General features: G+C 37.7%; 1 protein-coding gene across 2 annotated transcripts; it reads right to left on the bottom strand.

Annotated features, from left to right (window-relative positions):
• Positions 1 to 10987: 10987 nt before the first annotated feature.
• On the bottom strand, positions 10988 to 19384 carry LOC102228240 (obscurin-like). Of its 2 annotated transcripts, XM_023346383.1 has the most exons (13): positions 19306 to 19384; positions 16430 to 16465; positions 15767 to 16066; positions 14096 to 14368; positions 13473 to 13772; positions 12923 to 13198; positions 12451 to 12693; positions 12260 to 12373; positions 12109 to 12121; positions 11918 to 12009; positions 11611 to 11724; positions 11468 to 11527; positions 10988 to 11350 (listed from the first exon to the last, which is right to left on the bottom strand). In XM_023346383.1, exons 1-13 carry the CDS (start codon positions 19340 to 19342, stop codon positions 11274 to 11276), a joined length of 1935 nt encoding a protein of 644 aa, XP_023202151.1. In that variant the 5' UTR covers positions 19343 to 19384; the 3' UTR covers positions 10988 to 11273. The 2 variants fall into 2 exon arrangements, with proteins under 2 accessions (XP_023202151.1, XP_023202152.1); XM_023346384.1 differs by lacking the exons at positions 16430 to 16465; positions 19306 to 19384 and having other exon boundaries at positions 15367 to 15842.

Genomic DNA, 19384 nt, shown 5'->3' with positions numbered 1-19384 from the left:
AGATTCAGATTGTTCGTGAATGTCACAATGCAATAATGTATATTGCAGACTTTTGGACACAGCGTTGTCCCATATATGCGACACATTAGTAGACACCTCCACACAATAATTCAGCGCAGTGAGTGACTTTTTTTCATCACAAATGCTTATGTGTATCTTACAGCTAGCTTTGCTAACATTACGTCAACGGAGTTTACCTTCCTTTGAGCTTCTTTTCTAAGTGACGAAAAAAGTTAGATGTAGTCCCCGCCGCCTGTGAAAGCGAAGCGCTGCTGATTTAGCTGTCGCCATCGAATTTCTTCTGATTTATGCAGCGCAATTCTATTACTGACGATTAGACAGACATCTTCTGCTGCTCAAAGAAAACCACTGCGCATGTCTCGGAGCGCCGCGTGCGAGTGAAAGGTGGGGAGGGGGGCAACAGAAACACGTAATTGGTAAGTCACGTTACTGCTTGGATTTTAATCGGTGCGTTTTGCATCCGGTGAAAACAAACACGTTAACAAATAAACTGGACAGTATGCTGCAAGTTTAGTGATATTTCCACAGTTGCGGTCTTGACTGGTCTTGAAATAACATCCCGAGTCCTCAGCACCCGAGACCGAGACCAAATGCGGTTGAGTCCGAGACGAGACCTTCTAAAAACGGTCTCGAGACCGGTACTACAACACTGACGTATAGATATGCAGTAACTTGATGTAGTGAATTTATTATTATTCCTGTGGATCTTAATTTAGATTTCAGTTCAACCAATAGTTGAGTTTCTTAGTTCTTAAAGAGGAAATAAGAATCAGACTCAAAAATACACAAGAGTGTTTTATAGGATCCTGTTAGCTACACAATCTAGACTTAAAATGTAAAAACAAACACATCTTGAAGAAGCTTGAAAAGAAGTATCAAAGAACATTAGTCAAAAAAAACCCCAACATATACGCACAGAAATGGTTGGGTCATAAATGAAATTAATCAATGCCTACTCCATACAAGATTTTGCTGAAAATTTTTGTCCCGATTTTAAGGAAGCTTTGACTATCTTGGTGCTCTTGAGAGAAATATATTCCTGCCATCTCGTCTTGAGCCAATACAGTGTAGCCCAGTTATACCGCTCTAAAGTAGGTAAGGGCCCCTGAGTTCATTAAACCCGTTAACTTACAAATAATAACTCTAATACACTCTCGTGTTTAAACATATGTTAAGTTTCACTCATCTTAGAGTAATACTTTTGAACATATATTAAACACAATAATAAATTCACAAAAATGCTCAAAGTTTCTGCCTTTTGGTTTCACAAAACCTTGTTGTTGCGCAACACCCCCCCCCTCCTTTCTGTCTCTACTCTCTCACTCTCTACTTCCTCTTCTGAGAGGGGAGATGTGCTACCAGCTCTCCTTCTAACGGGTTAATTGAGTTTCCTAAATCTGCTGGGATTTACCCTGTCCAGAACTGAAGTAAACTCTGTTTAAGCTGGTTTCGAGAAACGATTCGCCTGGTTTTCTTACGGCCTACATCCAGGTGTCCCACCCTTCTTCCCCCTGTGAATTAGCCAGACTGAGCAGCCTACAGCCAACTAGTTTCACAGAGCACACCTGTTAACGGTCGCTCGTTCTCTATTTTACAACTTGCATTTGTTATTGAACCAGGTAGGTTTTAGTGACTCGGGCGAGTCCCAAGGATGACGTTTTAAATATGGGCTACCAGCAACCTATAAAACATTTTCCACTTCTTCCTCTCCAGAATCAAACATCATAGCTATTTTACAACCATCAAAGAACTTTAAGGTGACTCATTAACTGAATGTCCACAACATCTTTTAGATTTTCTTTATGCTAAATATTTTATTAGTAAGGCATTTTTGCAAGGGTCAGTACAGCTTAATTCAGTAGCAGAAATAATCAAATAAGTAAAATCAGTCATCTAGTCTATTTTTCCCTACTGCTGACACTGAGAACTAAAAAAGGGAACCTTTGAGAGAGACGGACGGAGCCTGGCGCCTCGAACCCCAGACCTGGCACGACGACGAAGAAGGTGCTGCAGCAGGAGGAAGACGCCGATCGATGAAGGCCAGGATCTCCGCAGGTCTGATGATGAAGAAGGTGTTGCAGCAGGAGGAAGATGTTGATCGGCGAAGGCAGGAATCTCTGTAGGTCTGATGAGCTTCTTCTCCGCATGGATGGTGAGGTCACACAGGACTTGGTGCTGGCAGGAAAAAAGGCACCAGTTCTTCTTCTTTGTCTTTGTCTTCATCTTTGTCTTTGGGGTCTGAACCCAGCCGATGAGAGAAGTGCGATTTGAAGCCACAGGTTGTAGGGCTGACGGGTTGGTCCCCATGGCCGGACAGTCTTCGGCTCCGTGGCCCCGGCTCTTCTTCAGCTGCAGAGTTCTTTGTCCATCTCGATCTTGGCTCGAAGCTGCCCGGAGGATCCAACGAACGGTTCCTCTTTTGCACCCACCTTTTATAGGGTTTATCCACCTTTTGGTGCGTTTTCATTGGCTGTCTGCTTAGACAGATGATCTCATATCCATCACTGTCTTACAGACATTATGTCCTGATGTCTGTGCTAATGTCTCAGGGTTGCTCAACCTCCTATGTCCCTTGCCTGCACAACCTTTCACCTACTCTCTAAATAAGGCGTTGATCATCTCTGCTCTCCTGTTAGTTCCTTGCCTTTCACCTTTCACCTACTCTCTACCTCCAACATATCAGTGATGTTTAATTGCAGTTACACCTTTTACACCATTTCAAGTTCAATGTCAAAATCACATTTATATCACATTTATTTTCTTCAGCTTCTCTGATTTATCATTCATTTATGATTTTATAACCATAACTTATTAATTATACTTATTATAATCTTAATGTGAGTTATTACAGATGTTTTCTGAAAAGAAACCAAGAATAATCCATGATTCTAATTATTTGATGCCAAAGTTACAGTTACTTGTTTTTCTTGTAAGTGTTCCCACAAATGTAACTGTAAGTATTATTACAAGTAAACCAATATTAATATAAGTATTTTACTTTGAATCTTATCAAATTACTCAAAATGTTTTAGATTTCATTCTTTAAAACTTTCATGATTTAAAATAAGAAATAGTCTCAGCTATTTTTTATAAATCTGCAGGCTGGAAACTTACTTCCTCTTTTTCCAGGAAACCTGCTTTTCCTGTTTAATGACTCTCTCTGACTGACTATGATTTCTTATGATTAAATAGAGAAAAGTAGAATTAAAGCAAAGTTTGCATGAGACAAAAACAACACACACAACCAGATTTATTTTATTGACACTTAAGTCTACTGTTGGGCCTTAATGTCACTTGAGTGATTCATTTTAAAGATAACTTTATTTATTATAACTGTTAAACTAACTTTATTGACACTTAAGTCTACTGTTGGGCCTTGATGTCACTTGAGTGATTCATTTTAAAGATAACTTTATTTATTATTACTGTTAAACTAAAATCTCCAGCATGGGGAAGTGGGATGAGCTCGGATTTTCTTGACAACCTATATAAGTTAACGTGGGCCCACACTAACTTACAGTGTGTATATTTGATTGTCAATATACTAAGCTGGCAATAACTAACTAAAATATAGTCGCCCCCCCCCCCAAAAAAAACCTAGTTGCAGGCCTGATGTGATGATGAAGAGTGGAATTGGTACCTTACTCCCAAGGGAAAATCTTGAACCTTCTTGGAATTTCACTTGTCCTTAGTCCCAGTTGGCCAGATGTCTTCAGCTCTTCAGTCCCTCGGTCCACAGGATTCAGGAAACAGCAGGAAAGTCCAACGCAGACACAAAACTCTCAGTGTAAGCTCATCTCTCTGCTCTAAGTTCAACTCTGGACGCTCCCACGACGGAAATCTTAGCTACATCTTCTGTTAGCCGAGTTAGCTCACAGATTCAAATGCTAATGCGTTAGCGAGCATTACGTGTGACCTTCCACCTACTGTACAGTGAATTCCGGTCTGAAATTATCACAGTAGCTGCAAACAAGAGTGTAGAGTCTATATCTATTAACAGACTGTCGAGTTGAAAGCCTAAATATCTGCAAAAACACTCGTTTCTTAATAACTCCGCCACGTTTTTTCAGCGCGGTTCATCTCTTTCCTTTCTCATTTCTATATACTGAACGTTATTTCCTGTCTCTCCACTCTACTCTCCTATCGCTTCCTGGCCCTCAGCCAACCACGGACCAGTAAAGTTGCTTTGCTCTACCTCACTTCCTCTTACAAACATTAGCCCTTCAAAATAAAATATGATGACGATTACTTTTCTATAAAATGGTTCTAAGTACATTTTTCAAAATTCTTTTAACTTATTATACCATATTACTTAAAGTACCTGTAAGTAAAAAATTTTGTTAACACTTATTTATAACAATTTAAACATATTTAAGCTAACATGTTTAACACATTCTGAATTATTATTCATTCTATGAACTTAACTCAATACAAAATACCTTTATTTTTTTTTTTACTGGGTTACAACTGTAGCAAGACAGGAAGGTTATTATCATTATAAAAACTTAAATATATTGTATATTGAGGGAATTTCCCTTACATTATCTTTAAATGCCACATAATGTGAATTGATGACTTCTGGAGTAAAACGGTTTGGCAAAATCAACCATTTTCTTTTTGATTGTCAATATTTTTTATGTGAACTCTTATCGATTGAGCACATACTTTATGTTGCTGTAGCAATATGTAAATGTTCATACTGTAAGTACAGTCATGGGTTGTGTCTAACTCATATATGATATACACTTTTTGATGATGTGAAAGCTCTGCTAAGGGAAAAAAAAATTATTATTCAAACAATAGAAAATGTCATACAGTTAATTCAGCAGTTAATGGCTTTATGTGTTTCTCCTGTTTTTTTCTAACTGTATAACAATGCACTAGTACTTGTACATGTATATTTTGGCTGTGTAAATTTTTGTAAAATATTAAATAAAGAGAGTTTTTGTTGTGTACACCTTTTATTACTGACTACTGAATTAAAAAGTTTAGTATCTTTATTTGTCTCGCTTGGGAGAAATTCTTTCTTGACTGGGGAAAATGATCAAATAAGTTGTATTTTCCAAAACAAAAACAAAATCACGAAACATTTGTCACAAAAACATTAATTATCTTCCCACAGCTATTTCAAGATATCCACCAATCCAAAACATAAATATAGATTCCAATAAAATGAATTCTTCATTAGGTCTCCTGCGATCCGGCTAATCTAGTCGTCAATGGTCACATGCAAATATCTATGCAAATATTGGTGTATGTTTTTCAGGCAAGGTATAAGATTTAGAGCAAGTATTCAGTTGGCAAAGTCCATTCAACAGAAAACAGTAAAGCCTTTGATAACACAGGGAAACATGTGACTGTTTATGGTGGATTTATGGCAGAAACGGCCTGGGGTGGGAAACCAAACTGATCTAGTGATGAGCTACGTTTATAGAATGAGAAAACAAAAAACATGTTTAATCAAAACAAACTAGAAATTAAGTGAACTCTGAAATGAAATAAACTCTGTGTGTCATGAGTTGTGAGTTTATTGATGGACCAAAATGCAGAGAGGAACTGGGAGCTTGGAGAGTGTTAAATGTTTTGATGAAAATAGACTTACAAAAAAAACCCCCGCAGGAGCACAGGGAGCCAGAGGAGAACAAAAACAGAAATCCAGGGAAAATAGACAGCAACAGGGGTAACATGAGGAGGAGACGGGATAAAACTGGTAACGGGGTTTAACAGGAGGAACAGCGAGGAGTGTCAGCAGGAGAAGGGTTTCAGTACTGTGAGGGTGAAAGCTGCACTGTAAAAATGTGTCTCTAATTTACGGTAAAATATCAGCAGCTGTGGCAACCAAAGAATTTTACACTATAAATACAGTAAAATTCTGGTAATCACAGCTGCTGGTATTTTACCTTCAATTGAAGATGGGTTTTTTTTTTACAGTGTTGAACAAAAGACCTGGGCTGATTGGCTAACGGGTTGCATGTGTGAGGGGAGAAAGTGAGAGGCTGCAACATACACAACATTCATATGTTTCTTATGAATATCATAAGAAACATAATAAAACTCGAGTAACTAAGAACATATTCGACACAAGACATAAACATAATAAACTGTAATCACTAAGAAAGGACTGAACCAAAGTAAAACAAAAACACGGCTGATCTAATCAAAGGAAAGGAACTAAAAAAACACAGAAATGAACAAAACCCAAAACCGAGTCAAACAACCCAAGATCCTGACACTGTGCAGGTCTATTGTTGGTCTAGTGTTTGTTGTACTTTAAGTTCACTTTATGTCACTCATAGGTATTTTCTCAAGCTATACAAAAAGAACCACAGACAACGTTACTTAGTTTTCAACCAAATTCTTGCAAGAATTGAGAAGGCACAGAGGATCGGCTCCTACAAGCCGATCTCCTTGCGTTCTGCCATCCTGCTGCAGAACTTGTCTTTTTATTAGCAGAGAAAGGGAGTGAATGGAATGTGGGAGAGAGATCTTAACAAAAAATTGGGGGGCTACCCTGATAACAAGGAAGGGAAAACAGAAACTAAATTCTACACACAGACAATTAGAGGCAAATAAGGAGTATCTCAGGAATTTCTCCTAAAGAAGCATCTGTGAAAACATGCTTGAGGTCAAGGAAAGGTTAGTTATGTCTTACACACAGTCATAACAAGTTCTTCCTCTCTGGGGTGAGAACACTAAACCTTAAAATAAAAAAAAAACAGCTAGTAATATAAAACTACTAATGTAAGAAAGACAACAAAACATATTAATTCTAACAATCACACTAGGAGTTTTCCTCGGATTATTTAAGTTTCACTAACTGAAGTCAAAAAGTGTGAATCACATGTACATTTTTGACATAATTCAGGTATTTGTGTTCGGCCATTTTGACTGTTATGGCTGACGGCTAATAACAAAACTCCCCCCAAAACACAATTTTACAAAAGACAAACAAGAAGAATTTTTAAAACAAATGTTATATTATGGCCAATGTAACAAAATGATTTTCCTTCATTTCTATTTCAATCAAGCCTGCAGGAAGACGGAGAACAACAGAATGTAAATCTCACGAGATCCAGTGCAAATATTTAGCAGATAGTGATCATTTTTGAAGCGCTACAACATCTACTGGGGTTGGTCCGTAGAGTTTCATCTTCTCAGCACAGCTGTCTACCAGTTCATCTTTCCCTGTTCTGACACGCTGTATGGAGATTCTGATTCTAATTTCCACCTCAAGCCAACATCATTCCAAACTCACCAACTGCGCCAGTCTTCTTTTCACAAGAAAACGTTTCTGTTTTAAACTGCATCAAGGTTTGACTCTGTGAAAAATACTGAAGTTCACCAGAGAAATGTTTGCAATTTCCCAGTTAGAATGTAAGATTTATAGTATCGTAATTTTGTTCTGTTAGCAGAAAAGATCCGGTGGAAAAATTGAAGGATGCCACTTCTCATAACCTCTTTATTCTTATTTTTTTTCAGAGAAATGACTGTAACACGCTTCTCAGCCAAACGTCTCTATCAAACACACGGTACCAGAACATGGTGCTGGTCTCTGCCTGGAGTGGAGATCACTGAAAGTGAGGCAAACTGGGGAACAAGTGCAAATGAACCAAACAATCTTGGATCTGAAGGCCAAAACTGTGGGATTATATGGAATAGTGCCCCTTCTTTTTCTCAAGTGGGGAGATTTATCCTGTAATGAACAGCACAATTTTCTCTGCTATCATGGTGAGAAAATAGTCCTTTGTTTTTGTCCAGATCCTCTCATTAATGTTTATATTAAGACTTGCATATGAACGTGTTTTGTGCTCTGACTTCTTTATTTCACAGAAAATGATTGATCACAGAAATATCACTTGATTTATGAGTCAAAGACCTGGCTATAAATTATTATATAAATTATTCAATGACATGTCATATTTTATTGTTGCTTTCTGGACCTGCAGCTGCTGTCCTCACAGTAAACAGCGCCCTCTTTTGGGTCATGATGCCTCGCCGTTGGAATAGAAAAATTAAAAATGAATTCAAATGTACCAAGCCAAAATCAAAGGCAGTATAATATGTTTTCTGTTTGGTGTTTTTGTAAGCGTATGTGACATCACCGGTGTCATCTTCATCTGGAACATAAAACAGATTCATAACTGGAATCAGTCTGCATAAAACACCTGTTGCAATCCAACTGCTATCAAAACTCTGTGACTATGATGAACGTTTTCTTTATTTAAATTCCTAAATCTTCTGCATATGATAAAAATGACTGTGGATAGTCACCATTTACAGTCCTGTTGATGAAGAGACTCTCCACTCAGCAGAGTCTCCTCCACTAGTGTTGCTCTCTGTCAGGACTCACTGAGAGAGACGAGAAACTAAATAAAACAACATAAAAATATGGAATGAGTTGAAACGTTCTCATTGTTTTGATTTTAAATATTGCTTAACAGCATTGTTTGATGAACAAAAAAATCCTTCAGGTTTTTTGTGCTTTATGAACTTTCTTATTTCTTATTATTTTAAACCAGTTTAAGCTAAATTAAACTGGTTTAATTTAAGCCAGTTGCACATGTGATCCTTGTAGCCTATTGAGTTAAGAGCTACCAGTGCAGTAAAGTTAGGAATGAAAAGAACTGTAACTTTGTAACTTTGGTTTGCTGTAAACACAGAAGTACTCTGGGTTTCCTCTTTCAGCTTTGCATGCGTTTCCTGCTGTGTGTCTCTGTACATGAATGACGACGGCCCATTGATGCCATCAGGCAGCAGCTCCTGATCAGCCATTGTTAGACTGATCAGGAAGAAAACCAGAAGAACCTCCAGCCTGCAGCCTGATCGTCATGGTTACAGCTCAGTTACCATGGCTTCAGGGTTCTTCCCTGATTCAGACAGCCTGTTCTGACTGATGTATGGATTTTCTCTAATAAAAACAAGTTTCAGCTCCTATAGTGAATGATTATTACCTTATTTGGAAATAACATGTCAGTATTGACCTTACTAATAACACTTGTTTATATTTGTAGAACAACTTTTCATAAATATCAAACTGAGAATAAAAACATTAGCACGTTTACTTTTCTTGTATTTTTCTTGTGTTCATGTCCAACCTGCTACTGGAACGACATTTACTGTCACAATCATTAAATCCCAGATGAAAAAATACTAAAATTCAATATACGGAATATATTTTAGAAATATTAAAATGAACTTTTAGTGTGCCATTTCCACACTATCTATTTTGCACTTAGAAAAGTCGGGTTAAATTTAAGAACAATAAAATTACAATTAAGGTGTAATTAATTGACTTTCTTATGCTAAAGTGAAACAACTTTTTGAATTTGTCTGATCATGCAGCTAATAGACCCCGTAATCTAAAGAGCTCATATTAGGATTTTTTAAATGAAAGGATCAATGGACGAGTCTGCAGTAATAACTCAAATAAAGCTACAGGTGAGATGTTTGTTTTCCTTATTTCAACAGAAAGTACATTGATCCTGATCACAGAAAGTAAAACCTGGGAGAACGCCGTGACCTCCTGCAGAGAGAAACACCGTGACCTGGTCACCATCACCAACATGGATGATCAGACATTAGTCCAGCAAAACGCTCAGTTTGCTTCAACTGATCATGTCTGGATTGGGCTGAGCTACGCCTGCACTCTGGATTTGTGGTTCTGGGTCAGTGATGAGATGGTCAGATACACCAAAATGAACCGATGGACGACTGTGACACGTCTGGAGCCATGGCGACGAGAGGAGAATACAAGTGGTTTTAAAAAAATGATGCAGAGAAGTTTAACTCCATCTGTTCTAAGAATAGGCGAGGAGAATAAGTGATGTTTTTGAAGTTTGATACGAGGCAGTTAAATAATGAAACGATTCATGTTTTTGTTTTATTTTACTTATATGTACTCATGTGTAAATTATTTTTCAGTCAAGCAATATGGTAAAGTCTGTTCGGACCTAATCATAAAGAAAAATGTACTAAAAGGAAAAAAACACAGAGCATACAACTTGCTTTGGATGTGATTCTCATAAAGCTCTGCTGTGCATTTTGTTTTGCCTTTTCATCACCAACCTTTTGTGAGAAGCTCTCGTGAGGAAGTAAAACACGGTTAGATAATGCGACGAGTTCTGTTTCAAGAACAAACAGGGAAGTGGTATGGAAAGCAAAGCAGCTTTAGGCAATGTGAGAGAGAGAGAGAGAGAATGAATGAGTTGTTTTTTTACAGGAAGGACAAACGAGGAAATAAAATGAAAAATTAGCATCTGAACGAGACATGTCTCATAACAGAAAATAGAATAAAACTGAAGTTATTTTGAAATGTTGTGACTTTAGAGTTTTGAACTCCATGTTGGTAGGTAAATGAGAGAATGAGTGAATTAAATTTTTAGTTGCAGACCCAATAGGGGGAGAATAATCCTCCACCTCAGCTTATTGGTAAAATATCCGGCCTGTTTCTCCTATGTTCCTGTTAACTTTGTGGATTTTTTTTAAATTAACTTCATAAAAACAACAATAATTCTGCTTTGTTTTGTGAATACTTACCGTGAATAAATTACTTAAATCAATCGATTGAAAACGTGGAGCAAAGTTCCATTTAAATTGCCTTTTATTGTGAAAGGGAAGAGTTAAAATGACATCATGACTTCACAAGAATACGTCTGTTTTGTAGCTATTGTTAGTTTGTGAAAACCGCTTTTAAAAATATGCATTCAAAAAGCCAAAGTTAGCGACTTTTTAAGGTCAGCTCTTGGAAAATGTAAATTGTAAAAAAATATTTTTTCCAAACATGAATTATAGACAAGCATGTGTAACCCGTCTATTGTCAAGAAGTTGATAAAAAAAATGCAAGATTTATTCTCTTGTAGTCTAAGCCCATTCTCTGATTAAATAATAAAATCAAGAAAAAAATACATACATACTGTATATATATATATATCTATATAGAGAGATATATATAAAGAATGGCACCAAATATTAGGAATGACACAAATAAAAGCGTTTATTTTATTTACAGGGATATAAAATAGATAAAAACATTACTGAGTCAACATGTTCCATAAATAAGAGGAAAAATGTCTGGTGTTTAGATAGAAAACAAAATATAACTGGTTTAGCAAAAAAAAAAAAAAGCTTTGGTTTTATCTATGGAGTTCACTGACAAGACTTGTGAAATAAGATCTTTCAGGTAATGCTTACGCGACATTTTATATGAAAAATATATGCTCTATTAAATAATGTGCAGTTTAGAGTTAACCCAACTAGCTTACTCTCTTCTTAGATCCTTTCCTGACTTCAGAATAAAGCGCTGCGTCAGCTGCTGCAGCACTCAGTGCTTCTGTAAATGGAGAGAGAATAAATGCACAAAAATAGATAAGTAACTGGTGAAGATGAGGAAATATTTGTCAAGGTCAAGTGTTCATTTCAGGTCAAACTCTGCTGCTGCTGACTGTACCTGCAGCTGCTGTCCTCACATCGGCGTAAACAGTGCCCTCTTCTGGGTCGTGAGGCCTCCCTGTTGGAATAGTCAAAACTGGATTCATTTGTAAACAAAAGATGAGTAAATTTTTGCTAAAAGTCGTTTGGTAAAACCAAAACCTTTCACATCCAGCGCACTGTGTCGGACTCTGCCTCTTTTGGAGGACTTGGTCGCCTGTTTGGCCTTTTTGAACTTAATGTGAGCGTATGTGACGTCACCGGCTTCGTCTTCATCTGGAACAGAAAACGGTTTCACATCCGGAATCGGTCCGCTGACATAAAACTCCTGTGGCAGTCTAACTACTTCTGAAAGTAAACTGTAGGACTTTAATTTACTTTTTTTTTAAATTTTTATTTATTAACATCCAAAATCTTCTGAATATGTTGCAAATGAGTGGGGATGTAATGCACCAGTTAAAACACCGACCATGAGAAGACAAGTTGTATTCATTGGTTGAGGTCTGATTGAGAGGCTGATCTATAGAAGATCCCTGATAAGCGATCTCTGACTGGATCGCCCTGAAACACAGGAAGTCAATTTGAAAATGCAAATTAAAACACTTATGATTCAAGTTTAAGGTGAATGGAAATAAATTAAAAAAAAAAATATGTACTGACCTGTGAGAAGAACCTGAAAGGAATTGTGATAACACAATGATGTTATATTATGTTTATTTATTTTGTATTTGTGACATTAGAGGAAGCATTTGTATGACTAAATAAAACTGGTGAACTGTCTAATGTAGTTTTAGGAGATGAAAAGTTTCACCTTTGGAAAGCCTAAAGCAACACAGCAGGAGCAGCAGAATGACAAGTACGGATCCACAAACTACACCGAGGACCAGCAGCACTGGAAACGAAGAGCTCCCAGGTTTGGAAACACCTAATTGTAAAAACATCTTCATTTCTCACGGCATCGTAATTATTAAAAATGCAACAATGTATTGAATCTCTGCTCACCTTTAACTGCCATCCAGCTCTGAGGTGAAACTTTTCCTGAATGTTCACACTTGTAGAAACCTTCATCTGACTGAGACACTGCAGAGATATTCAGCTCTGCTCTGCTGTCACTTTGGATCAGTTTGTCATTGTGATAGAAAATCACATTAGAAAGTTGGTTTTCTCCTCTCAGTCTGCAGCTCAGAGTAACAGAAGCTCCTTCAGTCACAGGATGGACGGGGCTCACCAGGAGAAGATCTTCATCTGTAAACCAGTCAGACAGTAATTTGTTTTATTTTATGAGGCTTCAATAATAAATCAGTGCTGGTGACTACACAGGAGAATAGTGGTAAGCTAGCAGGATTGGGTATTAACTTTAGCACCAGCTATGTCTCTCTCAGATGAACTGTACAAAGAAACTTGCTTCAGAAATAGTTTAGTGAATTTTCTGTGACAATTACAGACTAAAAACACACATTGGATAGTAACGTACTGTGTGAGGTGATGTTGGCTGCGTTGCTGAACTCTCCTGATCCAGACTCACACCAGTACACTGACTTAGGGTTTGACAGATTTTTAACGATGCAGGAGGATCCAGACATTTTCCCCCAGTAATAGCAGTTTACTATGACGATCAGGTAACCTGATTCTGAAAACCTCCTCACTCTCCACTCAGTAGAGTTTCCTCCACAGTTCAGAGTCACAGACTCAGAGGTGAAGTGTTGCTCTCTGTCAGGACTCACTGAGAGAGACGCTGCTGGATGGGAGACTAAATAAAACAAGATTAAAAAAGGTAGGATGAGCAGAAGAATATTTGGAGAAAAAAGCAGTGTTGGTGAATTAGCTTTCATTGTTTTTATTTGGAATCATTTGTTTGACTGCATTATTAGCAACATGTCGTTCAGACATTTTTTGCTTCATTATGTTTGTTCTTTTTTTTTTTTGCATAAGTTTAAACGAAACTAAACATTTGTCACATAGCACATGGGATTATTTTAGGACATATTACCAATATAGCAAAATTAGGACTAAAAAGTACCGACCTGCAGACCAGACAAACTTTGGTTCACTGTAATCAGTAAAAAGCTCTGGGTTTCCTCTTCCAGCTCTACATGAATATCCTGATGTGTGATTCTGTTCATGTATGATGAATGAATCCTGGACAGTCCCACTGATGCTGTCAGGCAGCAGCTCGTATCTGTAGCCGTCCTCAGACTTATGAGGAGCAGCTTTAAACCAGTAGAACCTCCAGCCTGCAGACTGGTCGTCATGGTTACATGTCAGCGTCACTGAGGCTCCAGGACTTGGCCATGATGGAGACACAGTCAGAACTGACTTTGGCTCTGCAGGACAGAGAAATGTCTTTCATAATGACAAACATGTTCCACCTTCTATAATGTATGATCACAATCTCACAGAAGTAAACGTTGAAAATATTATCAGTAATGATCTTTCTCACAATATTTGCTTACAGCTAGCAGCGTTTTTCAACCAAGACAAAAAATGCTGCGATACTTTATAAATATCTTGTCAGTTACAAAATAATAAAAAAAACTTAAAACATCTATTTCAGTGTTTATATGTTCATATGTGCAACAGGTTACTGTGAACTACAGTTGTTATCAGAATCATTCAAATTAAAATACATTCATATATATTAACCTACTGTATATAGTGATGTTGACTGCATTGCTGAACTCTGATCCAGACTCACACCAGTACACAGCTTTATACTTCGACTGACTGTTAGCCATACATGAGGATTTGTCCGTCGTCCACCAGGTGGAGCACTCATACAGATATGACCGAGTGTTTATTTGTCTATAATATCTTATTCTCCCACCGGTAGATTCTGCATCACATCTTAATGAGACGTTTTGATCAGTGAAATGTTTCTCTCTGTCGGGACTCACTGTCAGAGAGGCTGCTGGACGAGGAACTGGAAAACAAAGATTTGTAAAAACAAAGAAATCATTTACCGAATCATCTAATTAGTACGCTGTCCCTATTTATTTATTGCTGTCATTGTAGTATTGCTAAAGCCCTAATCCAGAGGAAAGTGACTGTTTTGCAGTAAATGGTAGTAAATGGCCGGGGGAACAGAAGCAGCTGATGCAAATTGGTAAAAGGTTAAGGCAGTAGTTCATCAGAGGACATGATGAAAACATAAGTGATATAAGACTTATATCACTTATATTAAGTTGTCACTTATATTATAAGTGACAACTTATATCACTTATATTTTCCTCATCCCATCTAGTCACCAAAATGTTATCCAGCTCTCCCATTTGTGTGATTGTTCCTGCTTATGTGAATTAGGAAGGTAAAATATACTTTGGCTCATATTATTTTATTTCAGATAGGCAACTTTCAATAACCTCAAATATTCCCCTTTTTTTCCCCAACCCTGTAGTTCAGAGTTATTTCTGGTGCCACTGTACATAAAATTGTCCTTTTGTGACTAAATGAGTTCAGTACAGTTTCTATATTCTGAGATTTGTCCCACATTGACAAATCTGCAGGATCCTGTCAATGTATTTCTTGATACTTGTGCTGTTAAGGGTTTTCTGCTGGTGACCAAATCTCGATTTATGTAATCGTTGTGTGTGGCGCCACCCTCTGACTGGGAGTATTATTGTTCTAGGTAGCATCCACAAGGTCACACATCCTGAGCCAAACACACACATCCACAGCATCCTAGTAGATCCTAGTGAGCAGTTCAGATGTTAGCATTCACACTGGAATAATGGCAACAACTATTGGCAAAGTTTTCCATTGTGGAACTGATTTTACTCTAAGGGGGGAAAAAAAACAACTTTGTCTGAATTAAATGTCTTAACTTTGTTTAGACTTATGTATAAGTTGTTGAAGAATGCATGATGCGTTATATTTTTGAATTCAGTTGTGCACAGATAAACTATCTTGGGCTGCATTTACCACTGAATGCATCTCGTTTCAAACAGTACTGCGTGCTTTTCATTGACGCTGTTGTTATACGTTATCGCTGTGGTTTCTCAGATCTGTGTTCTCACACACTTCTAGGCGCTTTCTTGTCGTCTCTCTGTCCTTCTCTCTCGCCTCTATTTTTTATCTCGCTTTTTTCATACCATGTGTGAGTTTTGGCTGGCTCTCACTGCTGTGCCCCATCTTACACTAGTTATAAGAAAGATGAGACAAGTTAACATCACACATAAATATATGTAATAAATGTGAAAAACTTTCATTTTTTTCACTTTGCTGTATATCTGTGTGTTATGGCAGATTAAAAGTCAACATGAAAGTTCATCAGAGACATATTAACAAATGAGGAAATATATTAGAGTAGAAACACACTGACCTGCAGACCAGACAAACTTTAGTTCACTATAATCAGTTGATATTTTTGGGTTTCCTCTTTCAGCTCTACATGCAAATCCTGCTGAGTGTTTCTGTCCAGTAATGATGAAGGAATCCTTTTTAGTCCCCTGGTTGCTACCGTTGAGCAGCTCATAGCTGTAGTTCTTGTTTTTTAGATCAGGAACAGCTTTATACCAGAAGATCCTCCATTCTGAAGATGAAGGTTCAACCTCACAGCTCAGATTTACTGAGGCTCCTTGAATCAGCCATGATGGAGACACTGTGAGGAAAGGCTTTGGTTCTGTTAAAGACAGAGCGTTTATGATTTATGTTCTTAATAATGTTACCCTTATTCAGAATCTTATTTTTAAGGCAATCAAAAAAAACGTCTCATTGACATTTCAAAACTAGTGCACATTGTTTTAGTCCAGTATTTAAAATAATTGATCACAAACTATTAAAAGTTCAACAGGGGTTTTAACAGCCACCAGAGGGCAGCTGCCTTGTAATGCAGGCGTCACTGCAGACAAACTTTAAACACATAAGAGCTTATTGGGTTCATGTTAAAAAACAAACAAACAAACAAGATAAGTTACCAGAATAAACACTCAGTCGTTTTTTATATAAGAACGAGTTGATGGATGGGTACAAACGGAAAACTTACCATGAATTTTTCTACACCCAAGAAGAGAACTGAGACCTAAAAACACAAATCAGACATCGTCTAAAAATGAAACATGAAAGAGGAAATGTGAAAACTCTAGAATAGATGCTTTCTTTTTTTACATTTCCACTAATAATTGTAATAACAGATGTTTCAGGAACTTCAAATATGCCAATATTTTAATTATTATTTTAATAAAGCTGTTCTTACAGAGAGCAGCTCACATACTGTAGATTGACTGGACACTGTTTTAGGTATTTGCTTCTGCCTATTATTAAGAGTCCAGAGTTGAAAGCTTTAAGCTTTTCATGCTGAATTATATCTAAAGCTACAAAGGTGCCAGATATTGAAGTGCCCTTGTTGTGAGGTACTCTTTGAGGATGTTTTTTATTCGACAGACACGAATCCAAACGTACCAAACAGAGCAACACCATGAGGTCAGCGTGTTGCAGAATGTTAAAGTTCACATCCGGCCAATGTGAAGACGACCACAGAAGTAGCACAAATCCTCCGTCTACAAGCCAAAATATATGTCATGGAAACAAAGACCTGTTTACCACTGGGCGTCTTTTTATATTTCATTCTGAGAATGTATGTGGTCAAAACTTCCTCCACTGTTTCTAATTATGCAGTCGACTGAAACTGCCCCACAGCTAAAGCTGAACTGTCTTTTGGTGGCTACACGACCTTGAGCGATGCTAACTTTATCTATGCACTGTGAGAAAAAGGCCAGAGATACTTGACAGCGCTAGAGAAACGTGAACCTCCTTGTGTCCCTCACTGGCAGATTGCACAAGGTTATTTCAGCACCAAAAAAAAAAGAAAGCTCATCAATTATTCACCATTTATGAGTCAGATTTTTGGTTATAAAAGATTTGGTGTCTGATAAACAAGACACAAGTGATGAGTCTGAGAAAATGGAAATAATGTTTCTGTGGTCGCTAGATGATTTAGACAAATGTTAAAGATTATTTCACAGTTTTGATCAACTGCCATTTGTTCGAAATCTGAAATACTTAGAGGACTGACAAAACCTGAAATGGATTGTTTTACATTGAACAGATGCATTTTCTTGGCATTAGCGTCACACTAGAATGTGACAAACATGAACGGCACGCAAACTGTGAAGCCCCAAATTATTCATACTCTGGGGATATTTTGTAATCTTTTGATTTTCCCAAACTGGTTTTTCCACATTAACGTTTTAAAACAGGGGTGTCAAACTCAAACACACAGTGGGCCAAAATTTTAAACTGAACAAAGCCGCGGGCCAAGGTTGAACAAATGAATCTTTTAATGTGGACCCAAACAAGTTTTGATTTAACAATAAATATTGAACAAGCTAGGCTTATATAACTTAAAAGTGCAGGCGTGCATAATTGAGTTGCTAAAAATAATAATAAAACATATAAATGGCATATTAAATAAAATTTAAATAAAAACTGAATGCCTCCTTTCTGAGGTAAATGTCAAAATTAGCTTCGTACACAGGCTAATAAATTTGAAAATAAATTAACTACTATGAATAAATCATTAAATAAACTATGAACAAACCATTCAGGCCTTGGAGTAACAAGGACAGGTGCATAGAAAACTTATTTATTGCTCATTTTGCGACACACTGATCTACTCTGATGCAACCAAGTCAGATATCTGGCATCTTTTCTTGGATGCCAGTTCATCAATGTCGGGGCTCAGAGTTTGAGCTGAGGAAACCTTCATTATCGAACAAAGGTGTTCGTCAGTCAGACGTCTCCTGTGAGACGTTTTCGTCATCTTCACTGAGGAGAAAAGTTGCTCACATACATATGTAAACACCTGTCCAGAAAAGTTCTATCTTCTGTCTTTCTTTTTGCCATTTTTTGGTAGGGTAACACAGTGACGGCTGTAGTTTGAGGTCGCAGTGTGGTTTGGGGGAGAGGCGCGGGGATGCGGGGCGCGCCGGGCCTTTCAACCCAAAAAGTGCGCAAGAAGACGGATCACCACCTTCCTAATGCAGCCATGTCCGCTACCATAAGTGCTACTGACACAGAGGAGGAGGCGTGTCTGCCTCTGTCCTGATTGACGCGCCAAAAAACAGCAGAGCATTATGGGATTTGTAGTATAAGCGGGGAATGCGGCGTCACAGCGTTGCCACTGTATAATACCGGCGGGCCGGCTCTAATATTAATTTGAAATTGAATCGCGGGCCAAATATAATTACACTGCGGGCCAAATTTGGCCCGCGGGCCAGAGTTTGACACCTATGTTTTAAAATGTCTGACTTTGGCAGACATTTTCAACTCTGCCAAACCTGAAAATGATTGAGAATGTTTGGAAGGAGCTAAAGATTAGGGTGATAGCAAGGAGCCCTTCCAATCTTATCACCATGTAAAGTGTTAAACACCATTGACTGAGCTCGTCCGCAATTATAGGAAATGGCTTTGTTACAGTAATGATGACATTTCCATTAATTATTGATGAGTTTAAATATCATTACCATTTCTTTCACAAAATGTAACTGATGTCTCTCAAAGTGTTTTAATATCTTTTGAGAGATTTCTGCCTTCATTCCTATTTCAACAAACTTCTTTGTAAAACAACGTACATCGCCTAGTCCATCCTGAACTGAATTGTTTGACACAGATCACAAAAGGACAGAAAAAAATCTTTTCTCATTCTTGTGAATCCAATATCCCCCGCACTTTCTGGTTTTGGGAACTGAGCCAATAATTCACCCCCAAAACAAAACCTGAGGAACAATAAAACAAAAAGCAACAGAAATTCTGCATGGTTAACTTTTTTGCGCAAAACACGTGAACCTCTGACATACTGTAAAACATTGCTAACATTTTTCATCGCCTGCACACTTCAGAAAGACAAAGCGATCTACTTACAGAGAACGGCCAGCACCGACAGCGAAGGGTGACCCATCCTCACATGCAACTCCGATGATGTGTCACTGCTTCAGCCGTA

Source organism: Xiphophorus maculatus, chromosome 14 (assembly GCF_002775205.1).
Source record: "Xiphophorus maculatus strain JP 163 A chromosome 14, X_maculatus-5.0-male, whole genome shotgun sequence".
Classification (NCBI taxonomy): domain Eukaryota; kingdom Metazoa; phylum Chordata; class Actinopteri; order Cyprinodontiformes; family Poeciliidae; genus Xiphophorus; species Xiphophorus maculatus.
Note: the sequence above shows the minus strand (reverse complement) of the source record. Positions and strands in the feature narration are given on the sequence as shown.